The 21,485-nt window shown below is 40.8% G+C and overlaps 1 protein-coding gene across 2 annotated transcripts; it reads left to right on the top strand.

The window, feature by feature from the left end:
* The first annotated feature begins 4,078 nt into the window (after nucleotides 1-4,078).
* On the top strand, nucleotides 4,079-17,559 carry LOC306755796 (uncharacterized protein). 2 transcript variants are annotated; one of them, XM_079240323.1, is made up of 16 exons: nucleotides 4,079-4,372; nucleotides 5,275-5,437; nucleotides 8,446-8,499; nucleotides 9,467-9,522; nucleotides 9,898-9,964; nucleotides 10,696-10,821; nucleotides 10,941-11,116; nucleotides 11,198-11,338; nucleotides 12,310-12,472; nucleotides 12,571-12,763; nucleotides 12,902-13,043; nucleotides 13,224-13,820; nucleotides 13,920-14,018; nucleotides 14,155-14,292; nucleotides 14,376-14,430; nucleotides 14,512-17,559. In XM_079240323.1, the coding sequence occupies exons 2-16, from the start codon at nucleotides 5,383-5,385 to the stop codon at nucleotides 14,925-14,927; spliced, it is 2,478 nt and encodes an 825-aa protein (XP_079096449.1). In that variant the 5' UTR covers nucleotides 4,079-4,372; nucleotides 5,275-5,382; the 3' UTR covers nucleotides 14,928-17,559. The 2 variants fall into 2 exon arrangements, with proteins under 2 accessions (XP_079096449.1, XP_079096448.1); XM_079240322.1 differs by having other exon boundaries at nucleotides 12,899-13,043.
* Nucleotides 17,560-21,485: the final 3,926 nt, after the last annotated feature.

Genomic DNA, 21,485 nt, shown 5'->3' with positions numbered 1-21,485 from the left:
TACAAGGCCCTCACCGCATGATCATGATGATGAATATTCAGAAGGCTGAGTGTGTGAAATCAAAAGTCCAGCTGGACTGTGTGTGTATTGTACAGTACGTATGCCTCCGTGTCTGTACAAGTTGGTAGCTATCCAGACTGCACAAAGCTTCAAAGTGCAGTGACTGACAGACAGATGGATGATGGACAGAGTGAGAACAGAAGTCTGCAGAGAGTGTGTGTTTGAAATTAGCCTCTGTGTGCATGTGTGTGTGTGTGTGTGTGTGTGACTGTGTTGCGTGAAGTGGAACGGGCAGTGGGCCCTCTGAGTGGCACAAGGCACACTGCCAAGTGATTGAAGTGATAAAGGTAGAGGAGGAGTGGAGAGGGGGGGACGAGAATAGATCCAGTGATGAATGACCAGGCAGAAGCAACAGATGTAATGAAGTGTGTTAGCCTGGTATATTTCAGCCCCCCCCCCCCCTTGATACATTTGGGCCTTTGATATGTTTGTTGTGTATCTGCTCTGTTACATCACAGAAGTCCCATTATGTCTATTGAGAGCCAAAATGATGAAAAGCTAAACAAACCATAAACATTTTTTTATTCTAACGTGCACACCTGTTATTGCACTGTTCAACCATGTGAGGGCGCACTCATACTCGTGATGAGCTGCAAATGTTTGGCCTCTTCTTGCTGTTGCCTCAACTCTCCCAAAAGGTGGAGGGATACTTGCATCAGGGTGAAAGGCAGGAGACAGCGAGGCTTTGAAGAGCTGGGTCGACACTCCAACTCTGCAGATACACTGAAAAAAGAAGGAGGCTTTTATATAAATATGAAATCATCTCTCTTCATGGTCAAATACAAAGAAATGAAAGGAGAACTATACTCTCTTTCAGTTCTAAGGCTTTGTTTCAAGATATGATAGAAAAAAGGAGTAATCTGGTTTAAGAGATCTTAAATTAAAGACAGAATCTCAGAGTTATAACAGTTGACATATTATGCTGTCATTATTTATTTAGCAAAGTCAAATTTAGAAACAATATTGAAAAGCTTGTTGTAGAATAGCTTGAAGTAAACATTTTCTGTATGATGTTATAAGACTTTCATATCATTGTGGAGAGATTCTAACTTACAATGTTGCTTCTGTTCATGGAAAATTGTGAACTTCTGTTTGGGTCTGAACTTTGACTGGTTCCTTGGACCTTTTTCAGTCTCGGCTGTAGATTTTGTGCTGTGTTTGTGACCACTGTTCAGTTGCATGACGTTCATTTCAGCTAAACTTTAGCTGTTGGATAGATGGCCTCTGCACAGATTCTTTTGCTGCATCTTCACTTTGGTCTTATGTTTTTAAAGGACCTTGTTCCAGAGGTTTTGTTGTTTACTCAAATGCAATTTTGCAAAACTACAGTGTGCTGCCATGTTCCTTTGAGAGAGATTGATTTTTCTTTCTGGTAACCCGTTCAGTCTTTTTGTAATTATACTCATGCATTTTTAACAATCAACACGCTAACTTAAAACCATAGAGCCTGACAAGTTTCTTTGTTCATTGCACAGCCTGACCCAGTGATGTCAAACCAATGGATGATCTTACAGGGATATCCACTCCCAGGGAGATTGGAAACTGTTTTAAATGTTTTCCACTTGTGAATGATCTTTCTCAATGTCTTTTGCCGTTTGGAAATGTTCTTTTAACTCTTCCCAGATTGTTTCGCAGCAATAATTGCTTCTCCAGGATCAATGCAGATTTTTTTCCTCTCTCGTTGACAGTAATCAACTCACAGGTGAATGTGCCAACGAAGCAAGCTTTAAACATTTCACTTTTATGGATATGTTTACTCTCACCAATTTGGTTGAGATTTTCTTTTTTTTTAAGATAAGACTTTATTTATCCCTCAGTGGGGAAATTTACATGCTACAGGAGCAAGAATGTAAAGGACAGTCCATGAGAAATAAGGATAGGACACACACACACACACACACACACACACACACACACACACACACACACACACACACACACACACACACACACACAAAAAAGGGAGCAATAACAACAGTAGCTATGTACTTATTCTATTGTTACTTATATTTAAAAAACCACATAATTGCACAAAAAAGTGTTGGGAAGCAACGACAACAAAAACACAGGGTGATGGATTGACAGGAACTGATTTGCACATTGAACATATGAACATTAATACAGAACTATACGTTAAATATTGTTTATCTGAGGTTTTGCTTATCTAATTTGAAGATTATAGTAAGAACAAAGCAAGCAATTAAAAAAAAAAAAAAAGCTTAGCCTTAGAGTGTGTACTTTCTAGGCGTGGGAAAATCAAATAAAAAAATTGAAAATCGTGATTTTTTGCATCACAATTTAAATTTTTATAAAACTTTTTGTCATTTTATTGTTTTTATTGATCTTTTTACTTTTCTTCTTGGGCATTATACATTTTTTACATTTTTTTTCATTTCAATCTACAAAAATCAGCAATATTGAAGAATTGCGAGAATTGCAATTTAAATCGAATCGGCACCCAAACAAAAATCTAATCAATCAGGAAAAAAGCATGTCGTCACAGCCCTAGTGCTTTCTTTTACACAATGGTCTGAACGTCCACTGTGATAAAATACACTCTGTAAAAAGATGACCTACTCATGAATGAAACAAATGTGATATTCCAGATGTAAAATGCTAACCGTTTGCAAGCTTTCTGTCTCAGCCGACACAATGCGAGATTAACACTAACTAGCTTCTGTGTGCATGTGAGTGTGGTTGTGTGTGATATGGTAGAAGGGTAGGTTAGAAAGAAGGGGAGACACAGGTGTTGATCAGAACGGGAGTCCTGGCAGCAGAGGAGATAGTGTAACTGTGGTGGGTAACTGGAGAAAAAGCAATTGCATCATCTTTAAACCAATAATGTGCCATGTTGTCAGAGATGTCAGTGTTTATGTGTGCGTACTGTGTGGGAAATGCACTAACAGTAAATGAGAGGAAAGGCTGTCAAAGGGGAAATTTGATAACCTTACATACACAGTGGGTAGATCGATCCTGAAATAGCTTTCTGTGTATAACCATCTATTAAATTTAGGTTCCCATTCATTTTGTGGTCCATTAGTTGTTCCATTTTGTTCCAAGGCAACCTTAATTTGCTCATGCAGTGCTATCTCTGCCCCCTGTTCTCTGATTAGTGGATCCCCACATCAGTCATTCTCTCCACATCAGATAAAATGGCTGCAACCCTATCAGCCCCCCCCCCCCCCACCCACCACCCCCTGTAACTTTTCTCTATCTTCCCTGTGTCACCCTCTCTGCCTCCCCTTTCGTCTCCATGACCTGCTGAACCAGCACACGCCGGCCTGTCTGTCAAACCGACAAACAGGTGCTCCAGCTACAACCTTACTTCCCCCACTTTTCCCCCTCTGCAGCCAAAAGCCACTCATATACACACAAAAAGAGTGAACACACACACAGAAGCAATGCTCCTGGTGCATGTTCCTTCAAGTCAGCCTGAACAAGGAGGTGAAAGTCTGTCGATTACGCTTGGTGCTGGAGCTAATACATACAGTACAGTATGCTGACGGACACCGACTTACTGACCTGTGACTTTCTACAGTGTCTCTCACACACACACACATACACACGTACACACACACTACTAAATCACTTTTAGAGAGTGACCCAAAGGTATCCTGACAGCAGCATATGAGCCTGCAGTCCAGCTGCAGTTCATGATTATATGTGAGTCCAAAACACTCCTGGGCCTCTCTTATTACTGGGTAATAAACCATCTCCTTATCCTGCTTTCACTTTTCTTTCCGTCACATTGTGTGTCACTCCAAGGAACTGCACTGACTTCATCTGTGGTTCCATTTTTGTCAAAGTCAAGTGCAAACAAATGCAGGAACACACACTGACTTGTCTCAGTCAACCAGCCAGCAGATGCCAGGGAGGGTGACTGGCTATGAGGGAGGGGAAGGAAAGAATTGTGGGGGGGGGGAGATGAGGTCATGATGGGGGAGGGGTAAAGTTTGACAGTCCCTCGCAGTTGGCACAAAGGATCCAGGATGCTTTGGGGTGGACGGGGAGAGGGGGCAGAGGGGGCGAGGCAGAGGCAGAGAGGTTTCTTTCAGAAGGGGACGAAAGAACCACAGATCCTTTTTCTCCATGCATTTGCACCTTTAGGAAAAAGAAACTAGAAAAAAAAACTGAGAAGTGTGGAAAAAAGGCAAAAGGAAGAAACGGGATATAAGAACATGAAAGAAAGAAATCGTCATTAAATGCACTACGAAATTTTCTCCTTCTCTCTCTTCCTCAGTCTATCACCTCTCTCAATTTAATCTTAAATCCACTCCAATTTCCCCCGAGGGACTCAATTCTGTCTTTTTCTGTAAGTATTCTCTTTCATTCTGCTGCTTTTATTCTCTGTGCCTTCTCGTGCCTCAGTGCCCTGCAGTGAAACAATGCCTGGGCCACACATGAAATCTCAGTCAACTTCTTCTTATTTGATTGCACTAGTAAGAGAGTAGCCTCACTTTGTAATCTGTGCATTAGAAGTAACATGAGTGTGTGTTTTTGGAACTGGGAATAGGAAAAGCACCGTGCTGAATTAGTATGTATAACCAAAGCTGCTGTAAAGCATATATGTGTAGTTTTGTTAGTGAGTGTTTGTACATTCCTCTCAAACAGGCTTCCTCTGGGTGTTCTGGTGCTGGCCACTTCAAATCAATATTGTAAATAGGTTGTGTGTGCACACTAATGCAGTTTATGCAGATTCCCAGCTCTCTCTCTTCGAGCCAGCCCTTCTTCTTTTAGTGCTTGACACATTTTCGGTCTTGCTGTCACCGAGCAAATGTGTTGTGCTATGCTGTAGGTGTTGTGAGTTCATGTTTGTCCATCACAATCAGTGTCCTCCAGCCCAGACACCTGGGTATCTGCTGGGGGTCCTGTCTCCGCCACTCATGCAAGTTCGACTTCCCTCTTCTTCCTCTGACTCCTAGCTTGGTCTCTTGTCTGTTTAATTCTGTGTCGTTAGCTCTGTGTCTGACTGTGGGTGGGCCTCTGTGACTCTGTGTGATTATGACAGGCTGTCTGTAGGGAGACATGCTGTTGCCAGAGCTCTTCACCTTGGAGTTTGGTCTGCCTGTAGGTCTAAGACATCTCTATTTCCCTCCCAGTCTATCTCTGCTGTGCTGTGTGTGTCTTTATCAATATTGTTTTTTGTCTATCAGTGGATTAACAAGCATCTGTCTCTCTGTCTCACTTGCTTCCGCCGTTCTAATTCATTCACAGCAATACGAGACAGAAGGAGAGAGGCCCGTTCCGCCTGGTGGGGTAACGCCAGGAATTTCCTCTTTCTCTCTGCTCCACTTCCTTGCTCCTCCACAGCCTCCCTCCAATATGACTCTGCTGGCCTCCGAGAGGTCGCTTCTCATCCGGAACAAGTTCCGCTCAGGTGAGGATCAAGCAGGCATCAATCATGCCAGTAAAAGCTCTGAAGGAATTATGTTACTGTGACTGTGGCTTTACCTCTCAGGCACAGGTTGCAAAATTGGCTACAATGCACGGAAGTGAATTGTTTGAGAAAATGATCTACCGAAGGGTCATTCTGTCTTATGTGATCAGTAGTGGAAGGATCTTGTCCAACAGAAATGTGGGGAAAATATGTAAAGATGAGTGGGTCTAAAAATTAAGATGTATGCTAGTTTGAGATTCCTTGAACCAGGACATTGTTGGACTTTAGTTGTGCAAGTGGAAATTTTAACAAAAGGGTTATACATCTTTTGCAAACATAACTTCAGATCTCTGTAATGTCACATATGCACCAATGAAAACCCAATTACTGTTAGAGCCTTTGTCTGTCGTATAAACTTACACTTACAAGAACAGCCAGTCCCTGACTGGTCAGAAATGAAAGCTTTATCTTTGTTTGAGGCGTGCCAAACTACCTTGCAGGCGTTATCAAATGAAATTTTTTCCACAACTCGACTGAGCACTAAACACTATCTCACTTGCATTCCAGGCTGAGCCAGTACTAAAGAGTTTTGGCTCAGCATGCTTGGAAGTGTGTCATGAAAACACTGAAGACCACTGATTGGTCAAATAGGGTCTTCATGTGTTGGCATAACAGCAAAGTCTTTGCAGCAGTAGTTTCTGTGTTTTCTAAAGTCAGACATTAGTTTAAAAGTCTGATTACATGGACCGTAGACACACAAGATAAGTATATATGGATGAGATATCTATGTGCATCAACTGTGAATCCAACAGTACAGTAAAGTGTCTTTTTTTCCTGCTTCTGACTGGGGTGAGCTCTCTAGTTCATAACTGTCATGCTCACTCTGGAAAAATGTCAAACACTTCTCAAACTCACGATATTCTGACAACCCTCATCCACACAGGGAAATTTGGGGTCTTCACATGACGTTGCGATGATAAGAAGCCTATCTCACCCACAACGAAGAAATACTGTCTGCAGGGAGAACAAAGTAGAGTCTGAGTTTTATCATACTATACAAAAACAGCCAAACTCTAGGATAGACTCGTAACTGCTGCTACGAAAAACACTGACAATAAACAGCACCAGACTCCTATGTCTGGTGTTGTTATTGTCTGGTATTAAAGAAAGGAAGGAACAATTACTTTGATTTTAATGGTCACTGGGACACATAAATTACTTTATTAATGTCGTTATATTACTCAGGTTATTAGTCAAAGACTCTTTTTTAAAAAAAAAAATCTTGTCAAAATTGCAAGCATTGGTCAGACTGGTTTGTGGGACACACGTTATAAAACCACCTTCTCTTGATATTACCGAATTTGCCTAGAGATCTACATTTTGGATGTTTGAGTAGCATTTTCTGTTTTATAAATTCTGTAGCATTATGCATTTTGGGAAAAGTAAACCAACTGCATTTGGTATGCATGCTGAGTTTCTTAATTCTGCAATTATTTTGCATGAACTCAATATGAACAACATGCTGCATTAAAGGGAAAACAGAGATGTAATATGGGTCTTTTAAAGGGTCACGCTTCTGTCTGAAAACTAAAATTGCACCCAAATATAATCAATAACAGCTCTGCTAATAACCTTTCACAGGTGTGAAGTAAATTCTAAAAAGCTTTATGTCACGGCATTGAATTAATAGTGTGAACACAGTCAAAACTCGGTGACAACCAACAACCTTTCCATCACTGCATAATGTGATGCAAGTTTCCCTGCAAGTTGTGGTGGCAGCTGAATTCCCAGGCAGCTGTCGTAAATGGTTGCGAAATAGAAAGCCAAAAAAAATGACACACAGACAGTCCCTTAGGTATACAAGCAGCTGCCGGAAAACTTGATTTAGGCAACTATTCTGTTTGAAAAAACGTATGTACATTCTGCCGCTGAGGTGGAGCAATAATTCAGTTTGACAGCTCATGTTGACCTTTGGCACAAACTGTTTACAGTGCAAATGTCTCTAAATTAACTATCAGTGTGTTGTATGAGTGGTAAAATTATAGCTGCAGGCTTTTCGGCTTATGATCCCTTAAAAGAAAATGTTAATTAATTATCATCCAAAGTTGCATCTGTCTTCATGGTGCAAGATGCTCAACCAGATTACCCCAGAAATATTACATGGTAAAGGTTTTAAGAGACCTGAAAGTGCCAGAGTACCGTAAGCTTGAGACTTTGTTTTAACAGTAATATTCTGTAAAATGTGGAACCCAATGAGATTAAAAGTGAAATTTAATTTTAATGTGAAGATTCCAGAGTAAATCAAGAACAAATGACTTAGATTTATTAGACACACGCTGCTATGCATCTTATGAGCCTGGAGCTCAGTTTGAAAATCTGCCTTAAATCCAGTTTTGTAAACTTTTGATGTGAGTTGTCAGAGAAGCAAGAAAGCAGGAAGAGTGTAGTTAGCAGCATAAAGGAGCATGACGTGAGCAGGAGAGGACGCATGAGAGGCTTGTGGAGAGAGCGGGACAGCTGAAGGGGGGAAGGGACCAACAGAAATAGACATACTGAGAGATAAATAGTTACTGCCTTTAACCCCCCTCCCCACGCAGTCCTGCCCTCCCCCCTGCAAGGTCTGTCAGGTCTCAATAATTGCCTAAATGTATCACATGCCGAGCCATACCTCCTTCACCTGTTTGTGTATGTACTGAATCTTAATGTGAACGTGAATTCATGTGGTGTGTGTGTACAGACATTCAAGGAGATATATAATCTTCATGCAATGCAAAGTCATGGGTAATATGAGTTTCAAGGCCATCTCATTTAACAGTGAGTGTGTGTCTTGAATTACCTACCTCTTACCTTTCTACCGGGCCTCGGTACAGTCAATCCCCACATAAATGATGTTCTACAGTGAAATCAATCTAACTCATTGCCGGATTGGAGTGTATTCTCGTTTGATGCTTTTTTTCTTTTTCTTGTTTGCTGGAAAACATGGCTTATTCCTTGTTTTTGTCTTTCAGTCCTGCAGTTGAGGATTCAGAACCGAAGGCTGAGTGAAATCAATGCAGACCCAGGTTAGTCTGTGTGTGTGTATGTATCATTAACCTTGCGATTGATCTATCTACGCTGTATGACTGCTGGTTGCGTTTCATATTAATGATCCTCTAGCCAGCTCCTTTATCTGAAAGATGATGGATTATTGATTGAGGACTGTTTTTAGCAGGATTTACTGTATTGTCCTGCTTTTTCTTCTTTTATATTGTTTTTTTTTTTGTATGGGATTACAATAATGGGAAGCATGATATTTTCAATGATGTCTTAATCTACTTGAGTAATTCCAGAATAAATGACAAACAAAAACAACAACACCAAAAAAAAATATTAGAAATTATTTTTATGCATAGAATGCGGTGGGAATTTTAGTAAATAGTGCTCCATGTTCAATTTAGTGAGCTTGTTTGATGTAAAACATGCAACAGCGATTAGATTAGCAGATATGCATCGTAAAAAAATAAATGAATTGTTAAATTTATTTGCATTTAAAAACAAGGATGATAATGAAGAAGCAACATCCAACAGATTATCCTCAATTTTGAAAAAGCAATGGAGGAAATCCTGATTTCAGGGATACCAAGTTCCAAAAACTCAAAATCAAGGAAAAAATCATTTTCTAGGTAAATTATTTTGTTAAATGTGTAAAACTGATATTTGTTGCATGGCGTTCAGAAAAAAAGGAATGCCAATCTGTATACTGTGCAATTTGCTTCAGATGTCCCCTACTTCTCTGAAGCAGGTTGTACAAAACCAGTGGACTTTTGGACAGTCAGTCAGACTGTATGCTGTAAATTTGCAGGAATGAGTTCAAAGTTCCTAGAATACATTTGATGCATGATTTTAGCTATGTCTTCTTCTTGTGTTCATTTAGTTTCTTTTTTTTGTTTTTTAAAAAAACATTTTATTTTGAGTTTGGATTTAAAAAACTATTGTTTATTTTAAAATACTTGGCATTTTTAGCTGAGACCTATCTGTCTGTCTAAACAGGGTTAAAATCTACCTGCCCAAATCCAAAAGCAGAGAAAGGCCAGAGTGACACTCAGGTGAGTGCCACATTAATTCAACTCGTTACATTTAAGATTGTAGTCATTGATATTATTAGTAATTTACTAGATATTATTAGCATTGTTTTAGCATTTGTATTTTAAATTTTATTTTCATTTTGTTTAACACTTTGGTCAACGGAGGATGTGGTAAATGCGCTATACAAATAACATTTGAATTTACATTTCCATCCAGGATCTTTGTAGTGCAGGATCTGATAGTCCATTCAGACATAATGAAATTATTCTAAAGAAAAAAAAAACAAACTAAATTTCTCCTTATTAAAACTGATTTGAACAGCTTTATTGTTAAATGAGCTGCATTGTTATTGTTAGGACGTGAGCATTGGTTTAACCTGCTGTTTCCTGATGCAGCATCTAACTGATGATGGTGCCACTCAGAAGTTGCCCCCTGCTGGTCTGAACACTGAAACTGCACAAGGTGATACCACGCTGACAGTGTCGTTGCGGTCTCCTTCTTGCTTTCTCCTATATGCCCCTGGCATAGTGCACAATAACAAGCTTCCCCTCCCCTCACATTCTTTCTGTCTATTTCATATTATACCTGTACTGCCCGACTGTACAGTAGCTGTGTAAGGAAATGAACTGTGTTAATCTTGCAACAAGGACTCTTGTGTTTCATCAGCTGTCAGTAAAATCAGAATGAGCCCTTGCTGCACACTGCAATGCTGCATTATAAGTAGACAGCAAACATATCAGTGACTGACAGCATGATAAACCCACCAATCCAGGGATCAGTCATTATCGTTTGCCAATACTGACATCTGACTTTCTCTTTTTATCTTTCATCTTCCTTCTCTCCGCACTCTCTGACCCGATTTCTAATTTTAAAGTGATGTTTTTTGTGGCTTTTCAAAATGTCTCGTTTCCTTAATAGTCCTTTTCTGACATTTTCAAAAGGATGTGTGTGAGTGCGTGTGTGTGAGAATCCAAGGGAATTCATTTCCCTGTGGGCAAAAATGTTTATCATTTTCCGATGCCTCTGCTGGTTTGATTTGGGACTGATCGCCTGTGGCAAGACGGCTGTGCACGCTCACATCACATATGCTTGGAAATCCTGTTGCTTCTCTTTCTCCAATCTCCTCTCTCTCTGCTGATCTCCCATCTGTCCTGTTTTCTCCTTTCATCCCTCCCTCTGTCTTACACCTGCAGAGAGGACTGTGAATGGGACCCAGAGGCAGAAGAAAGCTCACCAGTCGCAGGACCTCACTGAGAGGATCCAACACCCACCTGCACTTGCAGACCAGCAGCATGAATGCCCGCTGCCTGTGGAGAGCCGTGAGCCAACACACAACTGGCACACAATTACAGAGTTACTCGAAATCTCTCAATTTTCTTCCCATTTTCTTCTTTACTAGCATCATCACCTTGTCTTCGTTTACATTTCATTTCCTCAGGACTTGCTGCATTCTCTGCTGATGTCTTCGAAGATGACATCTCCTCAACCACTGAGCAGCATGGCACTTACCAATCACCAACCATTTGCTCCCTGCCAGGGCTCCCAGGTGATCAATCACTAAGTGACTGCTCCCCTGTGGGCCTGAGCCTTAACTGCAGTCCCAGCCATGCACAGGTGAGTTCAAAGGAAAAAGTCCAACTTACTTTTACCCAATGTGGGTAGTGATGATTTATCAAGCTGATATTCTGCTTTCAGTCAAGGTTGATGTTGCTCCCAGCAACTGTGGGCATAAGGCAACCTTTAAATGCATCAGTGGGTGAATCAAACTCCATGGCAACAACTGGGAGAGCAAATGGAATGTATCTAACCTCTCAGACCACTCCCCTTCTACCAAAGGTAACTTTTTTTTTTCTTTTGCATACAGGAGCTTGTTTTTTTTCTCTCCTTAAAGCCATGGTAGGAGATCCTAGAAAAACGGTTTGAGCAAACTACATTTTGAAAATACACAATTCAATAGTCCAAACCCATTTCTTCAGACGTCTCCCTGACACCAAAACTCCAAGGCACAGAAACATGCAATGCTTGTATTTTGTTATAATATGCCATACAACAGGGTCCTGACCTATAGGTGAGTCACAGAAGATTTTTTCTGGGTCACCAAATAAAATAATTTTCCTTCAGTCCACTGTACTGATCAAGATTTAAATGTGCAGTTATCAGCTATGTGCAGTTAAATGTGTGTATCAGCCACATGAAGAAGCTAAATCGTTTTTTGCAACACTCATGGTTTCTGATTTTCCCTCCCAGCATCAGCCCTGAATGTTTTCAGGGAGCCAGAACAGCTGTAATGTACATTTATTGTTTAACCTTTCTTCTTATTTTTGGACTGTGTGTGTGTGTGTGTGTGTGTATATATATATATATATATATGTGTGTGAATATGACGCCCCTCTTCCTGCGATAGCATTCATAGAAGGTGTACAATGCACAGTATAAAAAGAGCCCTGAAGAGGTCTTTAACCTAACACGGTCATTCCTGTGTTTTCTTTTTTATACTTTGAATACAAGGCTCTGTTGTAAGCTGCTCTGCATTCATTACTGTCAATTTGTACTTCTGGGGCAAGCTCAGTATTTGCCATGTAGGTTAACATATTCACACACCAGTACACTCTGTCATCAGGAGAGTTGTGAAGCATTTACACATTTCTTTAAACATATAACCTTAACATGGGGTAAATACTGTCAGACAATAGAAAATGAGCTGACATTTCTGTCGCTATTGTCCCTGTGCTGTTCTTTAAAATTACTTACCAGCACCAAATCATGGATATAGTTGAAAGTAGTGTGGATATTATATGTGCTTACAGACTCCTCGCCCTCCCAGCCCTACCTGCTCATCTTTGTCCCCTTCCCTAAACTTCAACCACCTTCCCCGCTCACGGAAAACGCGGGACACCAAACCAAAAATGAGGAAACTCAAATATCACCAATACATTCCTCCAGACCAGAGGGGAGGGTCTGGGACAGGAGGTACACATAATATTTACTATTTATTGAAGAAAAATGCTTTTATTTGTCCTCATGGTACAGGCTTTCACTTAAGTTTTTTTTTTTTTTTTTTTTTCCAGTGGGGGGTGGCAAACAGAAAAGCCCTACACAGTCTGTGGACCCTGCCTATTCCCAGCTTCTTAAACAGCAGCAGGTCTTCCTCCAACTTCAAATCCTGCAGAACCACCACCACCAACAACAGCAGCAACAACAGCAACAGCAGCAGCAAAAACAAGGATTACAACCACAAAAACAGCTTACTGTTGTACCCAGGTATGCAAGAAGAGCTGCGCTGACCTACTGCCAGCTAAGTCACTGCGATCCAACTATGCAGAACTTTGCTTTATAAATATCAAAATTAAAAGATTTAATATTTTTGCAAAATGATTGACTCTGTCCTTCTTTCAGTAGGGATCATAATGATCTTGTAAAGCCTTCTGGAGCAATGCCATTGAATCTCCAACCAGTTCCTGCTACATCAAACCACACTCCCACTGACACAAGCTCTGCATCAAAACCTGAGCTTCTACCTGCAAACCTGGTTGATTTAACAGTAAGAAAAAGCTGCTTATCAATAGCTACTATGTAAAGCTGGAAGTGTCTGTTTAAGTAATGATTTGCTTAAAAACAACCACCAAAAACAGCAACAACAACAAAAAAAACCCTCAAAGATACCAACAAAAAAATCCAACTCACAACGCTCTTTGTGCCTCCACTGCTTTTCCTGCCTCAGGTGTCGGAACTGCGGCATCAGCTGCGTAAGCGGGGCCTCCCTGTCTCTGGCACCAAGCCCACGTTGTTGCAACGTCTTCGTCCCTTCCAGCTTCCTCATGCTTCCCTTTCCCCTTCTCCTGTCTCTCAGCTGGGTACCAGCCTGGAGCCCCTCACTCCCCCCCAACTGCCACCCAGCCAGAGCCCTGGCTCGAGCCCCAGCTCTGGACTAGATTCCCCCGGCAACAGCCCGAACCAACAGCTGTACATCCAAGATGAGGGAATTCCTAATGGGATTCTCAGTGACACTCCAAACAGAGTTCCAACTGGAACTCTGAGTGCTGTCCCAAATGCATTTACAAATGCTGCTTCAATCAGCTTGGCAGGTGAACAGTGTGGTCTCACCAGCCCGGTCTTCTTGGCTCCTGCCGGCACCGCCTCAGGAACTCCAAGTCCCAGTCTACCCATGTCGTCATCCTCACCCCTGCAGTGTGGGACTCCCTGGAGAACTGAGAGCGAGCAGCAGCAGCAACAGCAGCGAGAGCTGAGTGTGGAGCTGGAGATGAGGGAGAGAATAAGGAGTAGGCCCAGGGACCGCTCCATTCCCACCAGCAACGAGGTGAGGACAGGCAGACTTGACTGTGAAGGTCTGGAAAATCCTTAATCCTATAAAGATTTACCTTCATTAATGAGCTTCTACCAACCTCTTATCAACCAGTCCTGTGAGGGATCCCTTCATCCGTTCCTGCAACAGGATCCGGGATGCTCTAGAGGAAAGCCAGAAGCAAACACACAAACAGAGGTGCTGTTTTCTCAGGTAAACAATCTACACACATCTTTAAATGGATATAAATCATTCTTTTCAGAGCCCCACGAACATGCCTTCTGTTACAAATATGTGAGCATGCTTTAATTGCCACCTGCCAACAATTTTACCCCCCGCCTCTAATCAGGTGTATTGTTGCCAGCCGTGTGATGTGATTGGCCATGACTTTGAGCTGCCAGTGCAGATTACAGCAAGTCCTGCTCAAACCGTACCTGGCGTTCGCAGCTTGGAGGAAGAACTACAGGAGGCCATACAGAGAGCGCAGGTAGCGTTTGGAGATAAAAGGAGATCACAAAGAGGTTTTTTAGTTCAGTAAAACTGAACACCCTTTTTCTCTCTTGGCAACAGATGGACCCTCGACTGTCCATCGATGACATTCTGGATGAGTCTATTACTGTTAATGGTGCATATCCTACAATTACTTAAAATATTTATATGACTTGTATTTCTTCACATCTCATCCTTTTTGTTGCTGTTCTTCTAGGCTCCATCAATGACTCTGATCACAAATCCCCCACCCAATCAACCCCTGACCCTTTCACTCAAACTGAGCTGTCCCAGCCTTACCAGCACCACAACAAGGATGACACCTTTCTGCCCTCACCTCTTTGCTCCTCTCTTTTGCTGGAGCTTCCCCCATCTCCTGCTGTAATAAACCCAAACCAGGTTGTCCCAGCTCCTCTACCTCCCCCAATCTGCACCTCCCCTCTGCCATACACTGGGAAGTCACGGAAACGGCGGGCTCCGACACCATTTGATGCTGCAGACTGGCTTGAAACCCTGACGTGTGGCCTCCACCCTCTTACCCCACCAAAAGCTCCCTTTGTTGAGCCCGATTTAAGCCTGGATTCAGATCTGAATGTGAATCGAGTGCTGGATCTGTTGATAGAGAAATGGTGAGGACTTGGGGGAAGCGTGCATTTTGTGTCTGTAGCCATTTTGAATGTACATAAGCTGTGCACTGTATTTCTGTGGGCCATGAATGGGTTAGGTTGTGGACATTCTTCTGAGGGCACAAAGTTGTGATAGGTGGCCTCGATTGTCCAGGCTGTCGGTCATTGGCCCCACACAATGTGGAGAGCTTGATACACTGCAGTCATCTTATCATACATATGGGACAATGTGAGTACAAATACACACAAAAAAGCAATGAAGCCTGTGTATACACAGACACTGCAGACTGCTTTTTAAAGGCATCTGGTCTCAGCAGTAACAGTAAACAAGCATCATATCTTTGAACTGACACACTCAACAGCACAATGTTTGCAGTGCAAAACAAAAGAAAACCTGGTGGCGTATGAAGTTAAACATGTTTCCTGGCTGTGCTGGGATAATGTTGTTTCTGACTTATCTCCAAAACCTGTTGTAGGATTGGATTGAGTGTGGCCCCTGGTGTTGACTCAGTCATTGAGTCCAAGCCATTCATAAAGCCCATTCAGAGTGTGTAAAAGCCAGACAGAGCACACAGCTTGTGTGTGGCTCCAAACCTTAACCTCCGTGCCAGACACACAGTCGGCATGCAGAGGGAAAAAGCTGGCAGAAGCCACAAACAAGAATTGTCTGCGTGTTAGTGTGAATGTGCGCATGTATGTGTTATAAGCATGTGTGTATTCAGCCTATCTGATGTGTGAATGTACACACAAGTCTGCTTTTATCTGTATGTCAACATACAAATGCTTCCATGTGCATGTGTCAGCATTAAGCCAAATGAACGTGCAGTTATTTGTTTGCTGACAGTTAAGGGTGCCTGTTTGTGAGTGGTATGGCTGATCTTCACATGAGAGAAAACAGATAAAAAAGCAACTGAGTTTCTGTGTCCAGATTTTGTAGTGGACATTTAACTGTTGTTTCACTGCCAACAGGCAGCAACTCTGGGGCAGTTACCAAGTGTAGTAATCAAAACAACCACATTACTTTGTCACTATTGTCCAGGAGAGCAATCAGGCAGCCACAACCAAAAATAGTTCCTACATGAATAGACCAATCAGCAGAGTGAGAGTTTCCTCTCCACTTTGCATAAACAGGTGGTCATTTTGTTCCCTGATTAACATCCCCAGCAGTGTCTAGCCCATGCTGGGTGCTTAACCTTTTACAACCAAAGTCAGTTTAGCACAATTTATAACTCAACACCAAGGCCACACCTGTTCCTGTGGTGTCAATTAATTCCACAAATATGTCACTGGACATATTAAATTGCTGGTGTACATTTTATGACACAAAAAGACCAACTTTGTCTAGTGTAAAAAACATTGTAGGATTAGCAGAGGATAATAGGAATGAATGAAACTTGTGACCAGGTGCCTTTCAGTCAGAGCTGATATAGCACCAGCATTTTTTTTATTAAAATGGTGACACTAATATTGCTTTTATGCTCTACATGATTTATCGGCCATGCAGATATTTATACATTATTGTTTGCATAATACACTTTCCCTGACTTATGTCTATTCTCAGTCCCACTGAACTAAATGATATTAATGAATCAAAATCTGACAGAGGTTAGCTGCCATTAACCTTTGCTGTGTCATATAAATGTAATTCAGATAGAAGATTGTATCTACAGAAAATTATACTCTGACCTTAATCGGCTACTTATACCATCAATCATTTTGGAGAGCTTTTATTGATCCATTAATATTTTGAACATTTGTATGATTTTTAGCATTTAAAACTACCTGGAAAACCCATCTGTGCTACCACTCAAAAACCTGTTTGGCACCTAATTAGTCAAAGTAAAGTGTTGCTTGTAATACAATTTCTGTCAAGGACACATAACTGCAGAATCTAACAAAATCCTCGATGTGTTTATGTCATGGTCCTGTCCAGACGTTACCATGTTTTTGCCTTTAATGTTGCCTTCTCTGATGATAAACTAACAAAAGACAGTGAATTATCAGAATCAGATTTGTTGTGTATTGCCAGATCTTCAGTTCAGCTCAACAAATTTACAAAGTGTAAAGCTTTTACACAGACTTCCCCTCCAAAAAAACAAACCAAACCAAAATAAACAAACAAATAAAAACAAACAAACAAACAAACAAACAAACAAACAAACAAACAAACAAGTAAATATTTATGGATGGCTATGATAATCATAGCAATCAATCAATGCAGCCTTCTGCAAGAAAAAAAAGACAAAAAACAAAAAAACAACACAAATTATTATACAGGAGAGTAACATGCTACCTCCTGTGACTTTTACTGCTTTTGGTGTTAACATTTGTGTTTTCCTTGTTTCTTTTTTAATTTCCAAACTCTGAAGCAGTTTCCTGCTGCACCCCAGAGACAGTTAAACTGGTCTAATACCTGGTTTGAAAATCAGTGTTAAACATCACCTGTAGTATCTGGAGCGTTGTCGGTAACTGTGATTCAGCTGCCCACTTGCTGCTATCAATGCCTCATTGTGAGACATAAATGAAATGTTTGCTTTTACTTTTATTTATTATGTAACTTATTTGTGCAAAAAACACAACTTTTGTCCAAAATGTATCTAAAAAGCCACAAGAAAAATTAAAGTCTTAATAGATTTTCAGTCGGCTTCCACTGTGTCTTTTATCTTTGTGGAATGAGCAAACAGCTCATCACTGTGATCTGGTATGCTGAGAGGTTTAACGAATGAATGACAAAAACCTACTGATCACTTATTTATTTCAACTGTCCCAAATTATGTCTTATCAAATATGGATGATCACAAAGTAAATTAAATATTCATTCATACCAATGTGCTTCTTAAATATCCATGAAACCACACTAACATCAACAAGGCCTGACAGTGTGTCTTCATAATATAGAAGAACAGATGGATGAAAAAAATTATTGAAATGAAAATTACAATCATTATTTTCCTTTCAGAGTTGGAATAAGCATACACTGAGTCAGGCTCCCGCAACTTCTTTTTCCTGTTGTGTCTTTAGACCAGGGGTGGGCAACTCCGGCTGCAACATACCTGACACACATCAGACTTAATTAGCAGACTTGTGCAAAGCTTGACATTAAACTCTGCACAAGTCTGCTAATTATCTATCTGATATGAGTCAGGTGTGTTGCAGCCGGCCCGCTGTCATTGCGACCATTGTCCACCCTTGCTTTAGACCAGGGGTCACCAACTCCAGTCCTCGAGGTGTGTTGTACCTGGAAAACACTAAAACCTGCAGGATGGTAGCCCTCGAGGACTGGAGTTGGTGACCCCTGCTTTAGACTATCACACAGCCCACAGGTGTCAAACTCCAGTCCTTGAGGGCCATCGTCCTGCAGGTTTTTGTTGTCTCCATGCTCCAATGGGAATCATGCATAGACTCTACCAACACACCTGACTGAAATGTGTGTTGGTAGAGTCTATGCATGATTCCCATTGGCCTCCATTTAAGGTGTGTCACTGATATTGGATCTCAACAAATCCTTACAAAGCAGGTACAACAAGAAAATGGGAGAACAAACTGCAAAATGTGCATTCTCAGCTAAAGACACTGGAAACTACTTGCTATAATGCTGCTGGATGACCCTCTCTGCAGACTTCAAAATGTTCTGTAAAGCAAACTGGACAATGTAAACACTGAGGACAGAAGATAGATGCTCTCGAATCAAAAAGCAACCTACAGGACAAGCACTTGGTGAACCTCGAGGTAAAGTGCTCCAGGCTAGCGGGAAACGGTGTTAAACTGCTTGCAAAGGTATGTGACAACAAGCCTCATTTATTTATCAACCATGCACATACACAGAAGTTTGCTTGATGTGTGCAGAACAATGTTCCCATGCAAACTTTGGGGTTCATCAACTTTTACTTGTGTATAGAAAAATGTGTCGGTTTAAACACAATTTTTTCCATCAGAGAAACCACTTAGTCTTTAGGTGAGTCTTTATTTGGTGCAATAATAATTACTCAAAAAGGAAACTTCTAGAAAAAAGATGTCAGGCTCAAATTATTTCTAAACTCACAAAAGACACCAGTGATAGAGTCGTGAGAGCTCTATTAATCTGATGTTCATCAAATATTTCAAACTCCATGCTCCTCTGAGTGTCATAAGTAAAGTATTATTATACCAAGTCTCCTTCATCCCCACAAAACACCTCCTGCTTTTTTTTTTCTTTAACCTCTTGCTTGTTTCTTTGGCACACAGAACTTGCTGCTTTATGAAAGCAAAACAATAATGTTGTCAATCAGAGGTCTACAGTATGTGTGATCTCCTGGAACACCAAGGGCATGAACAAGGCTGTTCAGGTGAGTAAGGTTTTCACACAGCTGTGGCATCTTGAAGGACGTATCATATTTCTTGAAGAAACACATCTTATGACTGCTGATACTGATACATAATACATAAAGAGGGGTTTGATGAGTCACCTGTTCCATTTGTGATTTACAAATAATGCAGCAAGGGGGGCAGCCGTTGTAATCCACAAGATGGTCCTATTTGAACCTGAGAATAGCTGTGTCCCATTTTAGGGTCTGGCAATTGGAGGTGTAGATTCGTCAACTACAAATGTCACAAAGGCGTGCCAAGTACTGTCCCAATTCAAAAGCACCTTAAAATCCACCCTACAAACCCAGACTTTGTTTGCTGTATAGTAATGGCTAGTGGTGGATCCTTCGTGGCTTTTTTCCCTAGAATTAATTTCGCTCAAGGAATGAGCAGCAGTCGAGTGCAAAGGAGTACATTTTTAAATGTGCGGTCTATATACAGTATGCTTATATATACAGTATGCGTGTGAGTGTATTTGAAATTCAACTTAAAACAGAGGAATAATTTTGCTAGCTTTATAATTCTTCAAGCATCCAGAAAGCAGTATGAGGGCAGCATAAATCTGTTTTTGTCATGAGAGTTTGGTTCATTTATTTGAGGTAAATGAGGTTTTAAAAAAAAATCAAATGATGTTCAGTTCCATGTGCCACCATGGATAGACAAGGTAGGGCAGCAAAAGCATTGCAGTGTACTTAGAGATTAATTTAGTTGCACGGGTCTCACCAGCATTATTTTCACTGTCAAGTGTGACACTTGACAGACACTGTGCTCTCAGCCCGAGTAGAGCTTGTCTGGGGCGCCCACAGATGTAAAAAAAAAAAAAAAAAAAAAATTCTGACTCCAATTTTGTCAATTTTTAAAAAAATGTTTTCGTGTGTTTCATAGAAGAATGGGAACAAAACATAGTATCTGCAGTTGCTAGGCAATGGCGCACTGGAGCACCTTGGATAATTCTTGTACACTAGGCAGTGTCTCATTTCACTAGTGGTTTGCGCACTTTGAGTGTGCAGACTACGTAGGCTATGAAGAGTCCAACATAGTCTACACTCTCCATGGTCTTTAAATTTTTTTTTTGTTTTACACCCAAACATGCTGACTAAAGTCTTTCTAAATATTTGTAGTTTTGCATCCATTTGATGATAAATTATTGCATAAATTTATGAATCTGAAGTGATCATGGAATTCAGTTCTCCATGTTAACTCACCATTAAGAGGTAGAAATCTACACGCTTATCTATAAAACTGATGTTAGAATATCATAAGTTAAATAGACAGGCATGATAGTTGACTGCATACCAGTTGAACTATGCAATGCTAACTAAGAACTTGCTAAGGAAATTGAGGGTAAGTCCTTCCACCTTCACTCTCCCTTTTTAATTACTTATTAATTTTGTTTCAATTTTCTTAAAAATATAGTATCGTAAAGCTGTGCACCATTAGTACAGGAGATGTATGAAAAAATTGCTGTGCTTGCATGACTGAAATATTATATGCACCATTATCCAACAACAGCAACAAAAAACAAACAAGAAAATAAAGACTGATATTTACCTGAAATATCCTGCAATCAACAGTACCTCTGTGAACATATGTGCTGCTCTCATGAATCTCATGAGTTTGAGGAGACGCTCACAAGCAAAGACTTCCTCAAAGTCAGCCAAACAGAAAACAGTGGGAAATTAGGAAAGGAGCCTTAAAGAGATGGTAACTAAAAAGTGGAGGAAGCGAGGGTATACATTGAAGACCATAAAAAGATTAATATATCCTTTTTCTTTTTGTTAACTGTGAATCATCCAAACTGATCTTACTGAATCTTACATTAACAATGCAGAGCTGGGATGAGTCTATCATGTCCCATTTAAACTTTCCTAAGACCCAGCATGGCCTTAACTAAGCTCTTTTGGTTGTACAGCAAACTAAAGCTGCACATGTTGATAAGTCTAACAATGCCATATCTGTCTAGAGACGAGCCACAAAAGGATAAAATAAGATGAGACTATCTTCTCTCTTTGACTCTGACACCTAAGGGTGAGTTTGTGTGTTTTCACATGGGTAATACTCCAAATCTGTGACCAGGGCGTAATGAGAGATTCTCTGTCGTGGCCCCTCTAGTCGTTCCACATCACTTCCTCCTCTTCTCTCTGTTGCAATAACTGCTTCCTGCATGATTTCATGGGAATTAAAGGGTGTGCTTCATATGTAAAGCAGGTAGCTCTGGCTG

Source organism: Telmatherina bonti, assembly GCF_933228915.1.
Source record: "Telmatherina bonti genome assembly, chromosome: 5".
Classification (NCBI taxonomy): Eukaryota; Metazoa; Chordata; class Actinopteri; order Atheriniformes; family Telmatherinidae; genus Telmatherina; species Telmatherina bonti.
The sequence above is the reverse complement of the archived record's forward strand: the minus strand, read 5'-3'. Positions and strand labels throughout refer to the sequence as shown.

Excerpts from the sequence above, each read along its gene's own strand:
- LOC306755796 (XM_079240322.1), top strand. The coding sequence starts at position 5,383 with ATGACTCTGCTGGCCTCCGAGAGGTCGCTTCTCATCCGGAACAAGTTC. Across the intron at positions 11,339-12,309 it reads CCACTCCCCTTCTACCAAAG|ACTCCTCGCCCTCCCAGCCC; the intron begins GTAACTTTTTTT and ends ATGTGCTTACAG. Across the intron at positions 13,821-13,919 it reads CCATTCCCACCAGCAACGAG|TCCTGTGAGGGATCCCTTCA; the intron begins GTGAGGACAGGC and ends CTTATCAACCAG.